The 18,735-nt window shown below is 34.5% G+C and overlaps 1 protein-coding gene across 1 annotated transcript in view; it reads right to left on the reverse strand.

Annotated features, from left to right (window-relative positions):
* The window catches only part of LOC126774757 (receptor-type tyrosine-protein phosphatase kappa), a 153,315-nt gene that overhangs the window by 66,821 nt on the left and 67,759 nt on the right, over positions 1 to 18,735 (reverse strand). Inside the window, exon 2 of the mRNA XM_050496293.1 lies at positions 4,152 to 4,598. Coding sequence (XP_050352250.1) covers positions 4,152 to 4,350 — 199 coding nt within the window. The 5' untranslated portion in view covers positions 4,351 to 4,598. The remainder of the gene's footprint in view (positions 1 to 4,151; positions 4,599 to 18,735) is intronic.

The raw sequence follows: 18,735 nt of genomic DNA on the forward strand, positions 1-18,735 counted from the left end.
GCATTGTAAATGAACAGACTCAATTTAAAAAAGTAAAGTATGAATTAATTGTTAAATTTTTCTTTATAATATTGGTAGGTGGACTGGCAAATGGTACCTGATGGTAAGTATCACCACCCATAGACATTTGCGCCGTAAGAAATATTGTTCATTCGCTACATCACCAATGCGCCACTATCCTTGGGAAATAGGATGTTATGTTCCTTGTTCCTGTAATTACACTGGACTGGACTAGATTGCTTCTTAAGACAGTTTGAGTCAAGATGGCCTAGTGTGTGATACTAAAACGTGTGATACTAAATAACGAAGATTGCCAGTTCAAACCTGGACAAGCACCCACTCATTTTCATTATTTAATTTGTGTTTATAATTTTTCATCTCGTTATAGTAAGTGAAGAAAGGATCATGAGTAACAATACATATGAAATATGCCACACCCATCAATCCAAACTGAAGCAGCTTGGTAGAATGCGCTCTAAACTTTCTATTAAAAAGGAAAGGCTTTTGCCAAGCAGTGAAAAATTCATAGGCTTATTAAAGCAGCTTAACTACTTCTTGACGTTTCTGACAAATAACAGTCAAACAAAGCGAATAAAAAGCAATAAGGTTTAATTTACTTTGAAATAAGATCTCCCTAATTATCTTTTAGTTTACAGTTTACAGTTACCTTTTCCTTGTTACTTGAAGATAAATAACATGATTAAAAGCTTGAAAGCGTTTTACTTTTGAATATTTATTTATAAGAAAAAAATGTAAATATAGACATAATCTTAAAACATATTTAATAAAAATTTTATAAGAATAAAATTCGATCGCTTTTATTTACTTACAAGTCATATTTTAGTTTATAAGCATTGTGTATAATAACGTCTACTATTTGTCGATGTGTCAATGTGGAAACTTGTATGGTTTTTTTTCTTTTTTTTACAGTTAATAGGCCAGCGTTTGACCGTCACAACAGTGTCCTGCAGTGAAACTGCAGTTGCTCGTTTGTGTGTCTCATACAGCTGGCCAAATTAGTTGTCATTTACGATTACTGCTCAATATCTGGTCCTTAACTTTTCTCAAATGCTAGACTATCTTACGTAAAATCATTTTTTACTATAAATTGAAATAGTCCAAGTGACTATTGAAAAAGACACTGAAAAAGACATGACTTGGTCAAAGTGAAATCATCTCATGTCGTAACTACGTTTTGACACGTATTTACGACTTACCGAGGAGACCAGGACCCCCACTGAGAGCCGAGATGGCCCAGTGGTAAGAACATGTGAATCTTAACCAATGATCGTGGGTTCAAACCCGGGCAAGCACCACTGAATTTTCATGTGCTTAATTTGTGATGATAATTCATCTCGTGCTTTACGGTGAAGGAAAACATCGTGAGGAAACCTGCATGTGTCTAATTTCACTGAAATTCTGCCACATGTGTATTCCACCAACCCGCATTGGAGCAGCGTGGTGGAATAAGCTCCAAACCTTCTCCTCAAAAAGAGGAGAGGAAGCCTTTAGATCAGCAATGGGACATTCACAGGCTGTTACGGTACGGTAACTGAAAAAGAATTTTGGCATAAATTTCTGTCTATCATATTTGCGACATGATACAAATAGATATTCATCCACGTATATTTGTGCATATTTATGAATTGAAGCTGACGTCTATGTAACGTGCAGATGTCAATACAGGCGATCTTTAATATATATAGATATATATAAAACACGCACACATTTATATAAAAGCGTCACAACTTTGAGTTTCAGATTCTGTTATAAATGCTTGCGCGCAATTTCATCGTTGACGCAATGTAAAATAAGATAAAAAATATCGCGTCCGTATCTCATTTCACGCAAATGCTGTGACTTATAAAAGGTTTTTTTTTGGGCGTAAGAAATATTGAATACTACGACAGAGATTTAATACCTATTAATAAAGAGGCAGGTGATAGGGACTGTCTTTTTACGATCAAGTGAAGAAGTCTCCGCCAAATTTCATGATCAGTTGAGTTGTTAAGACGTGAAAGTCTAACAAGCAAATAACCAAACTGACAAGTAAAAAATATTACGATTTCAATAGTATTTACGAGTTAATATTCCACTAAACATTCCTTCTCTAAAATACATAACCTATACCCACTAACATTTAATGGCATTGCTTCTGAGTGGAAAACTCGCACTAGATCCGGCATGCGTCTATTTTTAAACGAAGTCGAGTATCGATACCAAGCTGAATTACATCGTCCGCTCAGCGGGCAAGACATGATTTAATATACGTAGCAGTAAATATCTTATGGGGAATTTCTAGAAAAATATAACAGTCGTGGGTGGAGTTTAATATACACTACATACGATGCTTTGTGAATTAAATAGTTTTCATGCAATGCTTATTTTCAATTTGATTGCCGTAAAAAATTCTTTGAAAGTATAATTTTTTTAGGTTTAATTTTATTGCAGAGATTCTTGAAATATTTCCGTGAATAAATAATACCTTGCCACATGTTTATATCGTCTTTCATGCATTTTTACCGCATTACTATTGTTGGTGTACGCTGTTGTCTGACAAAGAGACAATAAATTGAAATTTTCATAGAATATGTAAGTATGACAGCTGTCAAGACAATTATTAATAACAATTAAAAGGGGGCCCTCGGAGCGCAAATTCAAAACGCACTTTAATTCGACAAAATAAGGTAAACAATTTTAAATTATAAACCCGAAATGTCCAATGTTTGTTATCAAAAGCTTAATAACATTGGACAAAATGTGATGGATTAATAAATAAGGACGCCTTTTATGTTGAGAAAATGGGGACATCCCTAAAGATTAACCTTTATACTCAACATACGACTGAACTGTAAGTAACGTACACATAAGAAGACGTTAATATCTCAATGCTGGACAAAGGGCACTTATATTAAAAAGAAGGATAAGGAGCTCAATCAACCACTCTATTCCCTTGGAGATTATAGAAGATTTATTTCACAGAAATTCCGCCCACACATGTAGCCTACCTCGCGCCTCTTGCTTTCTAGAGTGAATGCTTAAATATAAATTCACTTGAGAAAATCATTAATACCTGATCAAATCGGAAGCCTTTTTAAAGATCCACACTCATAAAGTATGCATGCCAAGTTATACGAGTGCATGTTTAAATATAGTGATAGCTTTTATTTACGATATACTTTTTTATCTCTTTTTCATTAAATTAAAATTATTATTACTCGAAATAAATTATTCTCTCTTTTATTTTTAATAATTTTAGATGAATATGATGATGTATTTTATCATCATATATTCTTGGGAGCCAAGATGACCAAGTGAATGAAACAATTTAATTTTCATGGGTTTAATTTTTGTTTATCATTCATCTCGTATTCGGTGAAATAAACATCGTGAGGAAATTCGAAAGTAAAGCATAAAAGTCTACCTCTCTTCTTTATTTGTTAAACCACATTGGAGAAATGTGGTACAACGATTTCCGAACGTTATTCTTAAACAAAAGGAGGTTATATTATTTTATTAATTTACTTTAAACATTAATTTAATCGTATTAGAAAAATAGTTTTTAACTTTCGTGATTTTAAAGTATCTATTTACGTACATCGAAGTAATTTGAACTTTTTAGTTTCAGAAATTGCGAATTTGATTTCCGTTCGTGACTATAAATCATAAATACCGACTATATTGATTATGCGGTCTCGCCATCTTTACGTTCAATGTTCAGCGTGAATTAGAAAGCACACTGAACCAGTTTTTACTAAAAACTGATAACAAGTTTGCAGTAAAAATATTCTTAGTAAAAAGATTAAATCTAAAGTAACGAGTTCGCTCTAAAAAAAGGCTGCTTTTTGTGACAATTACAAACCTATGTCGAACATCTTCTCATAAATAATAATAGAATGTAAATGAACTCATAATCGATTTTTTGAGTTTATTCACAATATAAAAAATGTTTAAAATTAATATGAATAAAATAAATTTTATTAATTTCGCTTGTCAGATACAAGATACAATATATTACAAATATTTCATTATTAGTACTCTTGAGTTGCTGGAAGGGCCTTTTATGGAAATAAACTTTCCTTTGGAACACAATTTTTGTTCACGTTCAATCTGTTCAAGAACACGTTTGATACAGAAATGATGAAACTCACCAAAAGATATGAGGCCGCTGTTCAGCATCGTCAGCTTTATGCTATTTGGAATCGACACGAGGCTAGTCGCACCGCTTGTCTTCAGATCTTTCTTCTTCGGTTTCTTCTCTAAATCATACCTAGGTGTAGACCTGGATCGGTGCTTCCTTTGACTGGTCGCCACCGACGTCCCACGCTGCTGACCAGTCCTCGACGACATATCAACGTAATAACAAAACTCGCGACAATATACACAACAGGATGCGTCTGTTATTAGCAGCGCATTTTTTTATTTACGACAATATCGCGCGCGCACTTTTTGTTTGCTTGTGGTTAATATCCACGCATAAATTTTTATAAACAGACTATAATTATATCAAAACTTATTTTTAGACACCGAACTTACGTTAGCACTAATGTGAACTTCTATATCATAACGCGGACATATTTTGCATTTGAATTCGACACCTGAAACAAAAGATAATATGGTTAATAATCATACTATATGGAAGAGATATTTTAAACTGAGGCAATAATTATAGTATTTTAAAGTTGTATTTTTTTAAATTATTATTAAATTATATTAGGCAGGTTAACTGTGAACTTTGGCGCACCTTGAGAGAAGTCTAGGATTGGCTAAATTATAATAAAGATATTAGCCAAGGAGATGATCAAATTGACCTCTTAATTGCAAGTTGTTACTGCGAATCATGTAAATTAGCACAGTAATCATTATAAATTATTTCTTATATCGTCAGTCGCTTACTATGGGATCTAGGTCCTTATGTACATGAAACGAACGAATACGAAAAAAAAAAACACTGGGTCAATAACCCTTTCGGTTTACGAAACACAACAATACAAAATATACGTATGTCGGTAGAATCAGTGATTAGTAGTACCTACGTAGACAGTTTTGCACACACCCACAAATAATATTTTAATATCCAGTAACCGAATAAATTAAAGCAAAACCAAAATTTGAATGTTATGCCTTAGTACATACGCTAAACAGTTTGTAATCCATATGTAAACTTATTTTTTATGTTTGTGTGTTTAAATAAATTATTATTATATAAATAAAACATTTTTATTTTACTCTTAATTCAATTTAATATACAATGATTTATCAGCATTTCGTTTAAATTATAATTTAAGTTTTAAATAAAGCGTTGTCGCTCATGACATTTATATGTTTTAATTAATATGTACAAGGGCGGCACAATGGCTCTCACACCTAATACAAGTGGTAGGCGGTTTGGTTTGCACAGGTTGAGCTTGTGTAGGTAATTAAATAGAACGGCTTCCATTGTTTAAGTGCGGTGCGCGGAATAAAGGTGCTCTCGAGGAAGATATTAGTGGTTAATTGATCTTTCAAGAACATATTTTATGATAAATTTAATTTAATATGCTTTTAATTTTTATTAAGCTTAAAACTTATAATAAAATCATTTAGACGAGCCATGAGATATTGTATTATATAGAAGAAAAAGTGTGAAATTTATATGCATTGATCATACCCGTGTAAATAATTTTAATATATATATATATAAGTCTTTGTAAAAGGTCTTCTTGTTAGAATCTACAATCAAAACGAATGGTATATTTACGTATAATTCATCTTTAAAAATACCGATTCGTATATTCATTCCGGACTAGTGTGGAGTACGGTATTTATTTTTTGGTTTTTTATTTTATGACGTAACGTTGAGCAACTAGCTCAACGTTTAAACAAATAATGTATATCAGCTTTAAAAAGGATTAATGTAGATACGACATATATTTACATTACAGAACTACATATAAAAACAATATTTGTTTTGTTAAACAGCAAAAGAACTTAATAGATGTAGCTGCTTATAGGTATCGGTTATAGTTAAGAACGAGGGCATAGAGAATTTTTACCGGAAGTAATATTTTTTTTTTAAAATAATGAATTTGAACATATTGTAAACTATCAACTGAATACTCGGTAACGCTAAGCTTCGAACGAACTTTGAGTTGTGTCGAGCTATATTTTCGTGTTTTACGTTTTTATATAAATCATCTTATTTATTGCCTGACAATTTATCTGCATAAAGAATATGGTCCTACATTACGGGTCTACCAATGAAATAATATAATGAAATTAGTTTGATATAATTAGGTCTCTTTACCGTTGCAATTTATTTTTTTATAATGCAAAACAAATGAATAAATATGAATAATTGCGGTTGTAACAAACATTCAATGTATTGTTTTTATAATATTGGAAGGTGGTTGAGCAAATAGGCCATCTGATGTTAAGTGGTTACCAACGCCCACAGGTGATGTTAGAAAATTAACCACTCCGTACCAAGCCAATGTGCCACCAACCTTGGGAACTAAGTAAGATCTTATGTCCATTGTGCCTGTAGTTACAATGGCTCACTCACCCTTCAAAGCGGATCATAAAAATACTTTTTGCTGTATATATTGGTAACTGCCTAGACGGGCTTGCACAAAGCCCTACCACATAAAAAAGAACATAATTTCAATAATGACAAACTTCTATGCCGCCTTTCTACTCTTATTTTGCTACGTTATAAATATAAGTATAGTAGTCGCATTAAAAATAATATTGAAATTTAAAATTGATTTTGTTTTAAAAAAAAACTTTTATTCTTTCTCAAACACGCTTTAATTTCTTAAAAAGTTTACTTTAAAACATCAACTAAAGCTGAGTTCCGAATATTGATTCTCTTGAAATATTACTGACAGCCTCGGCTTTCGAAACGCGGGGATAAGATAAAAGAAAGCCGCTAAGATGATTTAGTCATATAACGTGAATGTCGATAACTCTTGGTAAAGCTAAATTTTATAATGAAAAATATTGGAAGACCAAGAAGATTGTTTGGAGTTAAAAGAAACTAATGACCTTATATGTTCAGCAAAGCGTTTGGTATTTTATCGAGTACCAAATATCTACTACTATATAATACTCAGATATAGAAATTACAATTAGCAAAATACTAATAATATTATTTATATATTATAGGTAAATATTTAATTGCCAAAGTAATCTTTATTTTCGCAGTTTTTCACTTTTTGCTCCGAATCTATTACAAGATTTTTTTATTGATATCATTATATTGTATAATACAGCACCAGGGAAACCCTTGGCTTATTTTTGCAATGTAATTTTTTACGTAATTGATTCCAAATCACGATTATATCTACTAACCCTTAAAACCGCCTAATAAATAAATGTGGGTTGAGACTGTGCTTTACTAACCTGTATCACTTCTTCGCAAACACGGGACACAAGTGTGAGGTTTGCGTGGGGCATAATCATCAATGCACTAGCATTAAACCCGAGATATTTAGTTATCGTTAGTTCCTTTATACATATATATTTTTAAGTGCCTCAATCAACTGTTCAAGCCAAACCCAGGTTGGGCAAATAAATTTTATTAGATTTCTCTCTTATGAAATCTGCATTAAAAGTTTGGAAATTGGCAGTTTACATTCCCCTGCTTCAGAAATATGCATGCAAAGGAATAGTGAGTGCACTTGAATTTGCACACATGTATGTGTTCATGTGCTTAATTTGTGTTTATAATTCATCTCGTGCTTGACGGTGAAAGAAAACATCGTAATGAAATCTGCATTTGTCTAATTTCATTGAAGTTATGCCACATGCGAATTCCCACAACCGGCATTGGACCAGCTTGGTGGAATAAGCTCCTCAAAAGGGAGATAAGGCCTTAGCTCAGCAGTGGGACATTAACAGGCTGTTAATGTATGTGAACTATAAAGTCACCTGTGTATTTGGGTAGTCTCTCTAGATAATGTCCTCCGTGAAGAAATCGATCAGGAGTTTAACATAATTTTTTTTTCTTATTGATATAATTTAAAATATATTTATAAAATCTGCATAGAAATCACACCTCATGTCTTACATATAATAGAAATCATTAGCAAATGTACAATAAATTACTGTACTTCGAAAACTTACTTCGTTTTTTTTTTGCTCTAGTAGATAAATAAATATAAAAAATAAAAATTTCTGATTTGTATAATAATACTTTCTTCGTGACCTGCGTCATCAGAAATCGTATGTAGGTCAATGCATTTTAGGGACACGTTCAGCTTAACTGGATTTATCATGCCATTGCCAAGAACGCGAAAAGTTAAACACGCCAATATAAAACTAAGGTTAATTTTAATTGCTTTCCGGCCTTTGATAAACCAGATACGGATAAATTGATTTTATGAGTTTATTTAAAAAAACCTTTATGAATATCATAAAGGTTTTTGTGTTATCTGTAAAATAGATTTTTGTTTATAATTATGATTAAAAAAATAACAATAATAGTAAAGTAATTAAAGTAACAATAACTACGTTTGTCATATGAAGTTTTTACAATAAATTCGAACTAATATTGACTGATCGTACAAGATAAATATTAATATTCATTTGTATATTATGTATGTAATAGTTTATATTCATTAAATAAATCATTTATTTTTCTATTATAATAAATAAAATAATAATTTTCACATTTACAATTAAAATAAATTAAGAAAAAAAAACATATATTTACTGACGAATAGTCTAAATCTAATTCGTAAATAACTTGAATTATTGTTGTCTGTCATTTATAACACTTTGCTGGTGGTAGGGCTTTGTGCAAGCCCGTCTGGGTAGGTACCACCCACTCAGATATTCTACCGCAAAACAGCAGTACTTGATATTGTTGTGTTTCGGTTTGAAGGGTGAGTGCGCCAGTGTAATAACAGGCACAAGGAACATAATATCTTAGTTCCCAAGGTTGGTGGGGCAATGGCTATGTAAGCTATGGTTGACATTTCTTACAATGCCAATGTCTATGGCCGTTGCTGATCATTTACCATCAGGTGGCCCATATGCTCGTCCGCCTTAATATTCTATAAAAAAAATAACACATTCTAAAAAAATACCAATACACTGCAAATGATATTATTATAAGATCATAAACACATAAATCCGTATTTAAAAAGTGTTCATACGTTTAGTTCACACACAATATAAAAACATTCGAACGACGGTTAAACGATTCCATTGTCAGTCTCTAAATGGCAATTGTCCCAATTCACGCACCAAAGGTTGGTCTAGTTTTATATATTTATTTTTTCAATTATATGATTACGTAGAATTAAAAACAGTCCATGTTGTTAAACACACACATGTTAAAACAGCTTATTCTTTTTTTGAATAATTCTGGTTAATTCTAGGTATTTTCAATTAGTTGGAATGTTATATCAGTGAAAAGCTTTTTTTATCCGTGCGTGTATGAAATATCACGTATTTCAAAAAGATTATGATCTTCAATGTCATAGAGGTTAAAGATTATATTTTTCTTGATTATTTTATAATATGGCAAATAAATCAAAATGGCGAATTCGATGTCAACAGGTCGTTAAATAAACGAAGAGCCAACAGATAATGTCAGCAAACTTCCGCTCGCATCCCACGCACATACGCGCATGAATGAAGTAAACAGCAACCGAAGTCCAGCCAAGGTTAGTTTGATATCTTTACAAAATTTTATACAAAATTGGTTTATCTTCATTCTATAACGGCTTCTGAATTTGAAAATAGTTATAACCGAAAAGTATAATCATTGTTAAATGTATATTTACTCTTTTATTTTGTAAAATGTATCATAAATGTTTTCAGAAAATTATTGTCAAATTCTAGAACTTTCTATATATAATAAACTAAACTGAATTGAATTAATTGATAAATAAACGCTTAGTTAAAACTATAAGACAGGGAAAAGAAAGAAAATGGTCTCCTCTAGAAATTTAGGAAGCCCTTCGTTTTGTAATGTACAGACGCGTTTAGTAAGTATTTTGTAACTCACTCTTCAATATTATTCACTCGTAGTTACCGTTTATCTAAATCGGTTTATCATTTTGTATAGACAATTTTTATAACGAAAAAATTACATTAAGCTCAAATATTATAAATATTTTAAGTCATTCATTATATTATTGTTTCAACTGTTCAATAAATAAATAATAATCAATATTAATTCATTAAATATATTAGAATCAACTTTCTTCGAGAAGTAAGACTTGACGGGCCGGTTGGCGTGGTTGGTAGATACTTCCCTTTCACGCCGAAGGTTGTGAGTTCAATTCCCACCCAGGACAGACATTTGTGTGCATGAACATGTCTTTTTATTCTGGGTGTAAGGTATAGGATATATACAAAGGAAAAAGTATGTAGTAATTATATCAGTTGTTTGATTTCCATTGTACAAGCTCTGCTTATGTTAGTATCAAATGGCCGGGTGTCCATGGATATTATTTTATTTTTATATTTTCTTACTAATATAGCCGTGAGGTATTAAAGGATATATTTAAAGATGCTATTTTATTATTCTAGTAAAATAAGACAATGTAGTTAACATTACGCTGCAAATCATATATTCTAACTTGTTACGTCTCCTATTACCTGTAATTACACCGGCTCACTCACTCTTTACACTGGACAAACATCATTACTGTGTCTCTATTTGTTTTGTTCGTGAGTAGGTAGTCCGTAGACTAAAGTCAACTTTTATAATTATATTAAACTGATAAACTGTAAAATGTATGACTCGATGTAACTAATTAATAATTTTAAATTTAAAAATATTATAAAATAATCATAAAAAATTATACATGAAATAATTATAACTATAAAAAGGTCATTCAATTATTACATATTTAAGAGCAGAATATACGAATTAAAAACGTTTTTTTACAATGCCATTACGTATCACGTATAGCCGTGAGCAATTTTAAATAGGTATACTTTGGATAAACCGTAAAGGCTTTATTTGTAATTGTGTATAATTCATCCCTTGCTCAGCGGTGATGAAAAATATCAGAGAATCCAGCATGTGTTGGATGGAATTCAGCCATTTTACATAGTGGTGGAATGGAATGAGCATGTGAATGGAGCTCTAAACCTCCATAACCTGATAATAGAAGACCTTCGCCCAGCCAGGTGTAATAGTAACAGCTTACTTTTTATATTTATAGAAACCAGATGGATTTTGCTTTACTTCATTGTACACCATAAAAAATAACAAAAAAAATACAAAACATGGATACAACCTAAATATGAGTAGCATACAACTTTGGCGACCTTATCGCTACATAGCGATCTCTTCCATGCAACCAACGGTGTAAGGAATAATTCATAGGATGTGAGGTATGCGGTGCAATAATAATAAATAAAATAACATAAATCTATTACAAAAACAAACTACTAAATAAATGTCTATATAAATAAAAAAAACACACAAATAAATTATATTATCAATACATACCAAAAATTACAAGTATATAATATAAATATACAATAAATACGATAAGTTCTCAAACAAACCGAGTACTAAAAAAAGAAAGATGTGTGATTATTGTTCAATTCATAACGTATTTGACATTGGCAATGGAACAAAAGACAGATAAATCAAACTATAGCAATCAATCATAACATCAAAGAGCTATGAACGTGTAACTGCACGAAATTATTACGCATTGTTAAAACAAATAAATAATATTAATCAAAACAATATAAGCTATATATAGTTCGAAGTGGCATTGCAATCTTCTCTCTTCGGTTGAAAAAAAAAGCATTGATCAATAAGACGTATCAATAAATGGACGACGTTAGACTCAATTAGGATTTTGGTGAAAACGGCTTGATAATACCCGTAGTATTAATTTAATCGTTTAGAAATTAGTAGTGTTTAAACTATATACGCATATAAACAAGACTTAACTCATTAAGTAAAAAACCTTTTTAATGAGAGCACTCAATAGCTATTCTACCAATAAACAGCAATATTTTCTATTGCTGTGTTCTGGTTAAAAAGGTATAGGTGAGCTAATTAAAGGTACAAGAAAAATTATATCACTTTGGCAGCGCATTCACGGTGGTGTCTTTCTTACAGGGTCACAGAACATGATATAAGGCCCGAAAGTTATTTAAGACTGGACTATTATAGCTAATTATAACATTTATAACATCGAAGCGTATCACCGTAAGTTTTCTAGATTTCACGGGCGAGACTCGAAGTGAATTCTTACATAATTGCAATGCAAATCTTGTACTAGGCAAGAAATCACTATAATTGTTTCATTACGGTTGTTATGTCTTAATTCAAACCCAAATGTAATCTTTACGAAGTTTTTATAAGATATATAGCTAGAATTCGAAGTTAAAAAAAACATCTATAATTCGATTCGAGTGAAAATACGAACAGTATTGACTGTCGTCCAATTCCAATTTTCAAACAAAGTACGAATCCTCGTATCTGACAGTCTTACGAATGATCTTAATCTTCCTTTTCTACTGGACTGAACAGATAAAAGAATCGGCTTAAGTGAATTCAGCTCTTTAATAGAAACGCTTGGACGCAGTTAATGGCATAAACTGAATCCTTGTAACTATTTATACGAAAACTTTGTTCAAGAGATTTCAATTAAATCTGTTTTTATGTTTAACCGTATTTAATTTATTAAATATAAATGTGTCTTATTTCGGGCTAACAAATGCAAATAATCAATAAATATCGTTTTATTGAAATAGTCGTAAAATATTTTATATTAAAAAATGTATAGATGCGGGCAACTGAGTCACCGACCTTTAATTTTGGTGTTTGGTTGTTATAATAAAAAATATCTACCTATGTTTATAATAAAAAAAAATCGTTAAGGAAGAATTAACACACGCCTTTCGGAATAAAGATCATTATCGATTATCACTAAAGTGAAACTTAATAAGTAGTAACATCAAATGAACTTTATTTTCCAATCTGAATATAGGTATATATATTAGATATAGATATTTGACAGGAAAATAGTATTGATGAGTGGGTGGTCCCCACCTAGAAGGACCTACCACCACTAATACCCACACCTTTGCAACTTCAAGTCTCATAGTTAAATATATAAAAGGCTTAACATCGTTAAACTATGTCAATCAATACACAAATAAAATACGCAAATGATGACAACACAGCGGTTTCGTTTATTGCTTTTAAAATTGGAATTGCGATTCAACTGGGGAATCCCGTTACTATTTTTGTCACTAGTCGAATCGGTAAATTATATTTGGATTATATATTGTTATGCTTAAAATGATTAATATATATTTGAATCGCAATGAATATTATTTTTATTATTCGATAAAATTATTTATCTTTAAAAAGTCATTATTATTGCTAAATGAACCGTAAATGGTACAATATTATATACGATTTTTTTAAGTAATGTATTTTTCTAAAGTAGCTAACTAAAGGAATATGCTATATACCCTAATATATATATTTATATTAGGGTATATATATATATTATTATATTAGGGCATATAGCATATTCCTTTAGTTATAATATATATATATTTTATATTCGCCGGGAGGGCAAATGACTCTACTCCGACTGATGGTAAGTGGTAGTAGAGTCCAAACGCGACGACGGCCAGTACAGACGGGAAAAACGTTCTGCACTAGCCGCCTTCGCCTTGCCGGCCCGCAAGATGCCTCTTCACGCCTCGTTTGAAGGAACCCGGGTTGTAAGAGGAGGGGAACACGTGAGCTGGTAAGGAATTCCATTTTTTGGAAGTGCGACAAAGAAAGGAGTTGCCAAATTTCTTTGTTCGCGATGGAATTGATGTCACAGTTAGGCGGTGACATCGAGAACCAGCTCGCGTGGACTTAAGAAGGAAGGGGGAAGCAGGAATTAGAGAGAATAATTCCTCAGAGCACTCGCCGTGATACAGTCGATAGAAAGCGCTCAGTGCTGCTATCTCACGACGCAATTGTAAAGGTTCAAGGGTGTTTGAGACCTTTACGTCGCCAATAATGCGTACGGCACGTCGCTGCAACCGGTCCAAGGCCTCAAGTAGGTACTTAGCGGAGCCATCCCAAAGGTGCGAGCAATATTCCACGCAAGACCGTACCTGTGTTTTGTACAGCAGGCACAGTTGTTGTGGCGTGAAAAAGCGCCGCACCTTGTTCAGAACTCCGAGTTTCCGTGAAGCTGTTTTTATAACAGCCTCGATGTAATCCCTTGGACTAAGGTCGCAGCGAACGTCAATCCCCAGCATGGCGATTTTGCTTTGCATCACCAGCGGAGTACCACAGAGGGAGGGAAGAGGGGAAAATGTTGACTTTTTCGCCGTGAGAGCGCATACCTGTGTTTTCTTGGCATTAAACTCAACAAGATTATCAGAGCCCCATTTGGCGATGAGCTCTAGCGTCCTATCGAGTTCAATGACAAGATTCTTCCGCCTCTCCTCAATTTCCGCTCGCCCAGCCACTGCGCGTCCGTGGTATCCACCATGCACTGTACTATCGTCTGCATAGCAATGTATGAGAAGAAAAGTATTCTTTTGCATATCAATGATATGCTCTCTCCCATGAGAGAGCATATCATTGATATGCAAAAGAATACTTTTCAAAAGAGTGTGGGAGATAGCACAGATCCCTGGGGGACCCCAGCATTCACTACATAGAATTGTGATGCGCAACCATCAACTAAAACACAAAGGCTACGCTTGTGTAGGAAGCTGGCAATCCAGGTGCATAGCTGAGCAGGCAGACCATATGCCGGCAGCTTGGAGAGAAGACTTCTGTGCCAGACCCTGTCGAAAGCCTTGGAGATATCGAGGCTGACAACCAACGATTCTCCATGCTTGTCGATAGCTTCACCCCAGAGGTGCGTTACGTACGCTAGAAGATCACCTGTGGACCGTTTTGGTCGAAACCCGTATTGACGATCATTAATTAAAGAGTGATCTTCTAGGTAATGGATCAGCTGGTTGTTTAAAATCCGTTCCATCACCTTACAAAGTACTGAGGTGATAGCTATTGGCCGATAATTTGCCGGGTCAGACCGATCCCCTTTTTTGGGAACCGCTTGCACATTAGCTCTTCTCCAAGCCTCCGGCACACTTCCCGAAGAGAGAGAAAGTTGGAACAGGCGCGTTAACACAAGAGACAGCTCCGCTGCGCACTTCTTCAGCACTATGGCTGGTATTCCATCGGGACCGCTAGCTTTCCGTACATCAAGTGATTGCAGCTCCGCACGCACATCACGTTGCCTGATTTTAATGTCAGGCATCGTGTATGGCCACATGCAGGTATTGTAGGTGGCAGTGCACTACAATCATCGATGACGGAATTGTCGGCAAAGAGTTTAGCCAGGAGATCAGCTTGCTCTTGCGGACTGTGAGCTAGCGATCCGTCCGGATTTCTGAGCGGTGGCAGCGAAGGTTGGCAGAAATTGTTTTGCACAGACTTGGTCAGACGCCAGAAGCTACGGGAGCCCCTAGGATGCGAAACAAGGTCATGACCAATCTGTACAATGCGCTGTGCATCCGCTCTCGTGTATGCCTTTCTACAGGACTTGGAATTTTTATTATAGTTTGCTTTCAGTGAGTCAATGTTAGATGCCCCGCTAATGCAACCGTTGATCCACTTGCGATATGCCGCCTGCTTAGATGATACAGCATCGGCACATTCACGAGTGAACCAACGGTTACGCGTACTCCTACTGACGAGATCTGAGCTAGGAATGTAGTATTCCATTCCCACCATGATCTCGCCAGCAACAGCAGCGGCACTAGCTGTCGGGTCATTCCCACTGAAGCAACGTTCCTTCCAAGGGACCGACGCATAGTAATCGCGCATACCGTCCCAATCCGCCGACTTATAGTGCCAAACGCGACGTTTGCATACCGCTAGTGGCGGCAGCTTGGCCTGTGGCACTCTGGTAGAAATAAGGCTGTGATCCGAAGAGCCAAGAGGAGCCTGAACCACAACCTGATATTCCACCGGGTGAGAAGTCAGCAGAAGGTCCAGTAGAGAAGGTGCTTGCCCATCAATGTCTGGGATCCTGGTGGGCTGATCAACCAGTTGGGTCAAGTCATGTGTGAGAGCAAAAGCATGAGCAGTCCTTCCAGCATGGTCAGTTTTGAGGGATTTCAACCAGGATTCGTGGTGAGCATTGAAATCCCCCAAAAACACCAATTCCGCGTTAGGAAATTGCTCTTGCGCAGCATCTGCCACCCGACTAAGATGGTCAAATAATCGGCTTGTCTCCAAGTCACCATTGTGGGATCTGTAGAGGCACACGTAGACTCGGCTCTGACGAACCAGGTCCACACGTACCACCAACATGGAGAAGGAGGGGTCCTCCAAGCAGCGCAGTCGGTGACAGCAAACATCCGTCCTGACGAACAAGCATACTCCGGCTTTCGCTTTGAAGGATTCTTCAAGCGTGTAGCCGGGATAATTAAGGTAGCTGGTATCGGCAGGACGGAGTATTTGTGTCTCCGTGAGAAACAACATTGCTGGCCGTGCTGTCTCGAGATGGTGGTGGACAGCGTTGAGGTTAGTGTGGAGTCCTCGGATGTTAGAGAACTCGACTGACCCGCCGGACGGAAGGGCCCCCGAACCCCCCCGGAAGTGGCCGCCGGGACCCCACCTATCGGTCACCAACCGGCACGACGGTCAAAAAACAGCCGTTTCTTCGGGTCTCCCTGTCCGGCAGGTCAATACAGTTTCCCCCGGCATTGGTTCAACAGCCGTCTCCAATTGGACCAACACCCATCGCGGCAATACTCGCTCGGGCTCTGGCTGTACGCTGGCTGACCTCGAAACGCGGCTGCAAGCCACTTCACGAGTTTTTCACCATGCGTACGGTGGTAACAAGCCAGGCGGATGTTAGCATCCTACCACCAGATGAGCAGATGGTCGCTCAGATATCCCTTAGTCGCCTCTTACGACACCCATGGGAAAGAGAGGGGCAGTGAAATGTATTCTTTCTCCGTCACTGCACGGATAATATATATATATATATATATATATACATATATTATTAATTATTATATACAATTATATTTATTGTATTTCTATCTCCACATATGTGTTGTCCGTGGATTCAGGATTAAGAACATGTTAGTTGTTTTATTGTTTAATTTAAAGGGAATTAAGCGTCAATACTGGTTTTATTTGTTAAATACAAAAATAAGGGTTTGTATATAAAATAGTTATTGTACATTTTTTTAGATTCACTTACGAGCATATACTACTACCCAACCTCGAATTGAAATTTTGCAACGCCTCACAACGCCAAGATATCTCGCTTGCACCATGCAAGCAGTATCTATGAATATATTTACTGTTGGAGGTCCGATAATACATAAAAGTTTATTATATTAATAAATAATTACTTTCTTTTTTCAATTTTTTTCTATTTTTTTATTGCAGTCATAATCCACTTACATATACCATTTACGTATACATATGTATAATTAACATAATATGCAATTCATTTGGTTAAAAAGAATATCCGCTGAGTTTTTCGTCGGTTCTTTACGGTAGAATATTTCGAACCGGTAATCGCTTTCAATTTTGGTTTATTGGCAATTCAAAACTACTTATTAGAGCCATTTTGAATGTATTCTATATTCAAATTTTGTTATTTTTTTTAAATTTAATTTTATCGTTGTCATTTTATACTTTTTGTTAATCGATTAAATACGATTTGATGTGCTAGGTTTAGTATAATGGGCCATTTCAAAAGGTTAGCAATACAGTAGCTTAGCTTCACAATGAAATGGCTTCGAAACCCTACCAAGGCTCCTTCGTTCAGCCACTCGAGTGTATTTCAATAGGATTTCGCTTTCCCGACTAAAACGCTTTTTGTTTCAGAAGTGCCATTCAATCTAATAACCATACAATATGCGGAATTGAAATATCTTTGAATTATGTATAGCGGTAAAATGTTTTTTTCATTTAGTAGTGAATCGGTAAAATAATAATAACAAAAGTTCGCTCAGTGGTTGAAATTCGGTTAATTAACATTATTGAAAATTTGAGGGAAACATCTAGAAATTTGCATTTTTCGAACATTTTTTTTGCTACTTCAATTTCGATTATTTTTTTTATTTTTTTATTAATTACAGAAAAATTATTAACATTCATTTTTATTATAGACACTTATAACAGACAGTACAGACTATAATTGACAGCTTGTTTGGGTGCTGGAGACAAAGTCGGAAGATTGCATGTTTAAACAATGGTACACATCAAACGTTTTTAATAAAAATAATACACAGCCCAGCTTTAAATAAACACAGCGTATTTAATATTGTAAGTGTGTGTGTATACATACACAACACATACATATTAGGTAAGACATTTATTTTATCCGTGTAACAAGTTATGACACTAACACTCGTAAAATCGCTGACAAATAAAAAATCATTAAGTAATGCTTAATGATTTGAAATTGAATAGTCAATGGAATGAAAGAATAACTTTGTTTCCATAATCCATAATGTTAATAAGGAAAACTGTGGTTATACTCTTTCATAAAGTGACGCTCATAAGATATTTTAATTATCTGTATTAAAGCAACAGATATACAATTCATTAACATGTAACAAATCCATGTCACATACTCGTAGCGACGAAAGATGATTTTCATTTCATTTATTCTTATATCGTCCAGAAACATTTCTCTAAAGCCTTTTCTGGATTCGCTTTAGGTTTTGGCAGTGACAAATGTTCGCAGTTGGTCGAAGACGTTTTTATCC

This window comes from Nymphalis io, chromosome 17, assembly GCF_905147045.1.
Source record: "Nymphalis io chromosome 17, ilAglIoxx1.1, whole genome shotgun sequence".
Taxonomy (NCBI): Eukaryota; Metazoa; Arthropoda; class Insecta; order Lepidoptera; family Nymphalidae; genus Nymphalis; species Nymphalis io.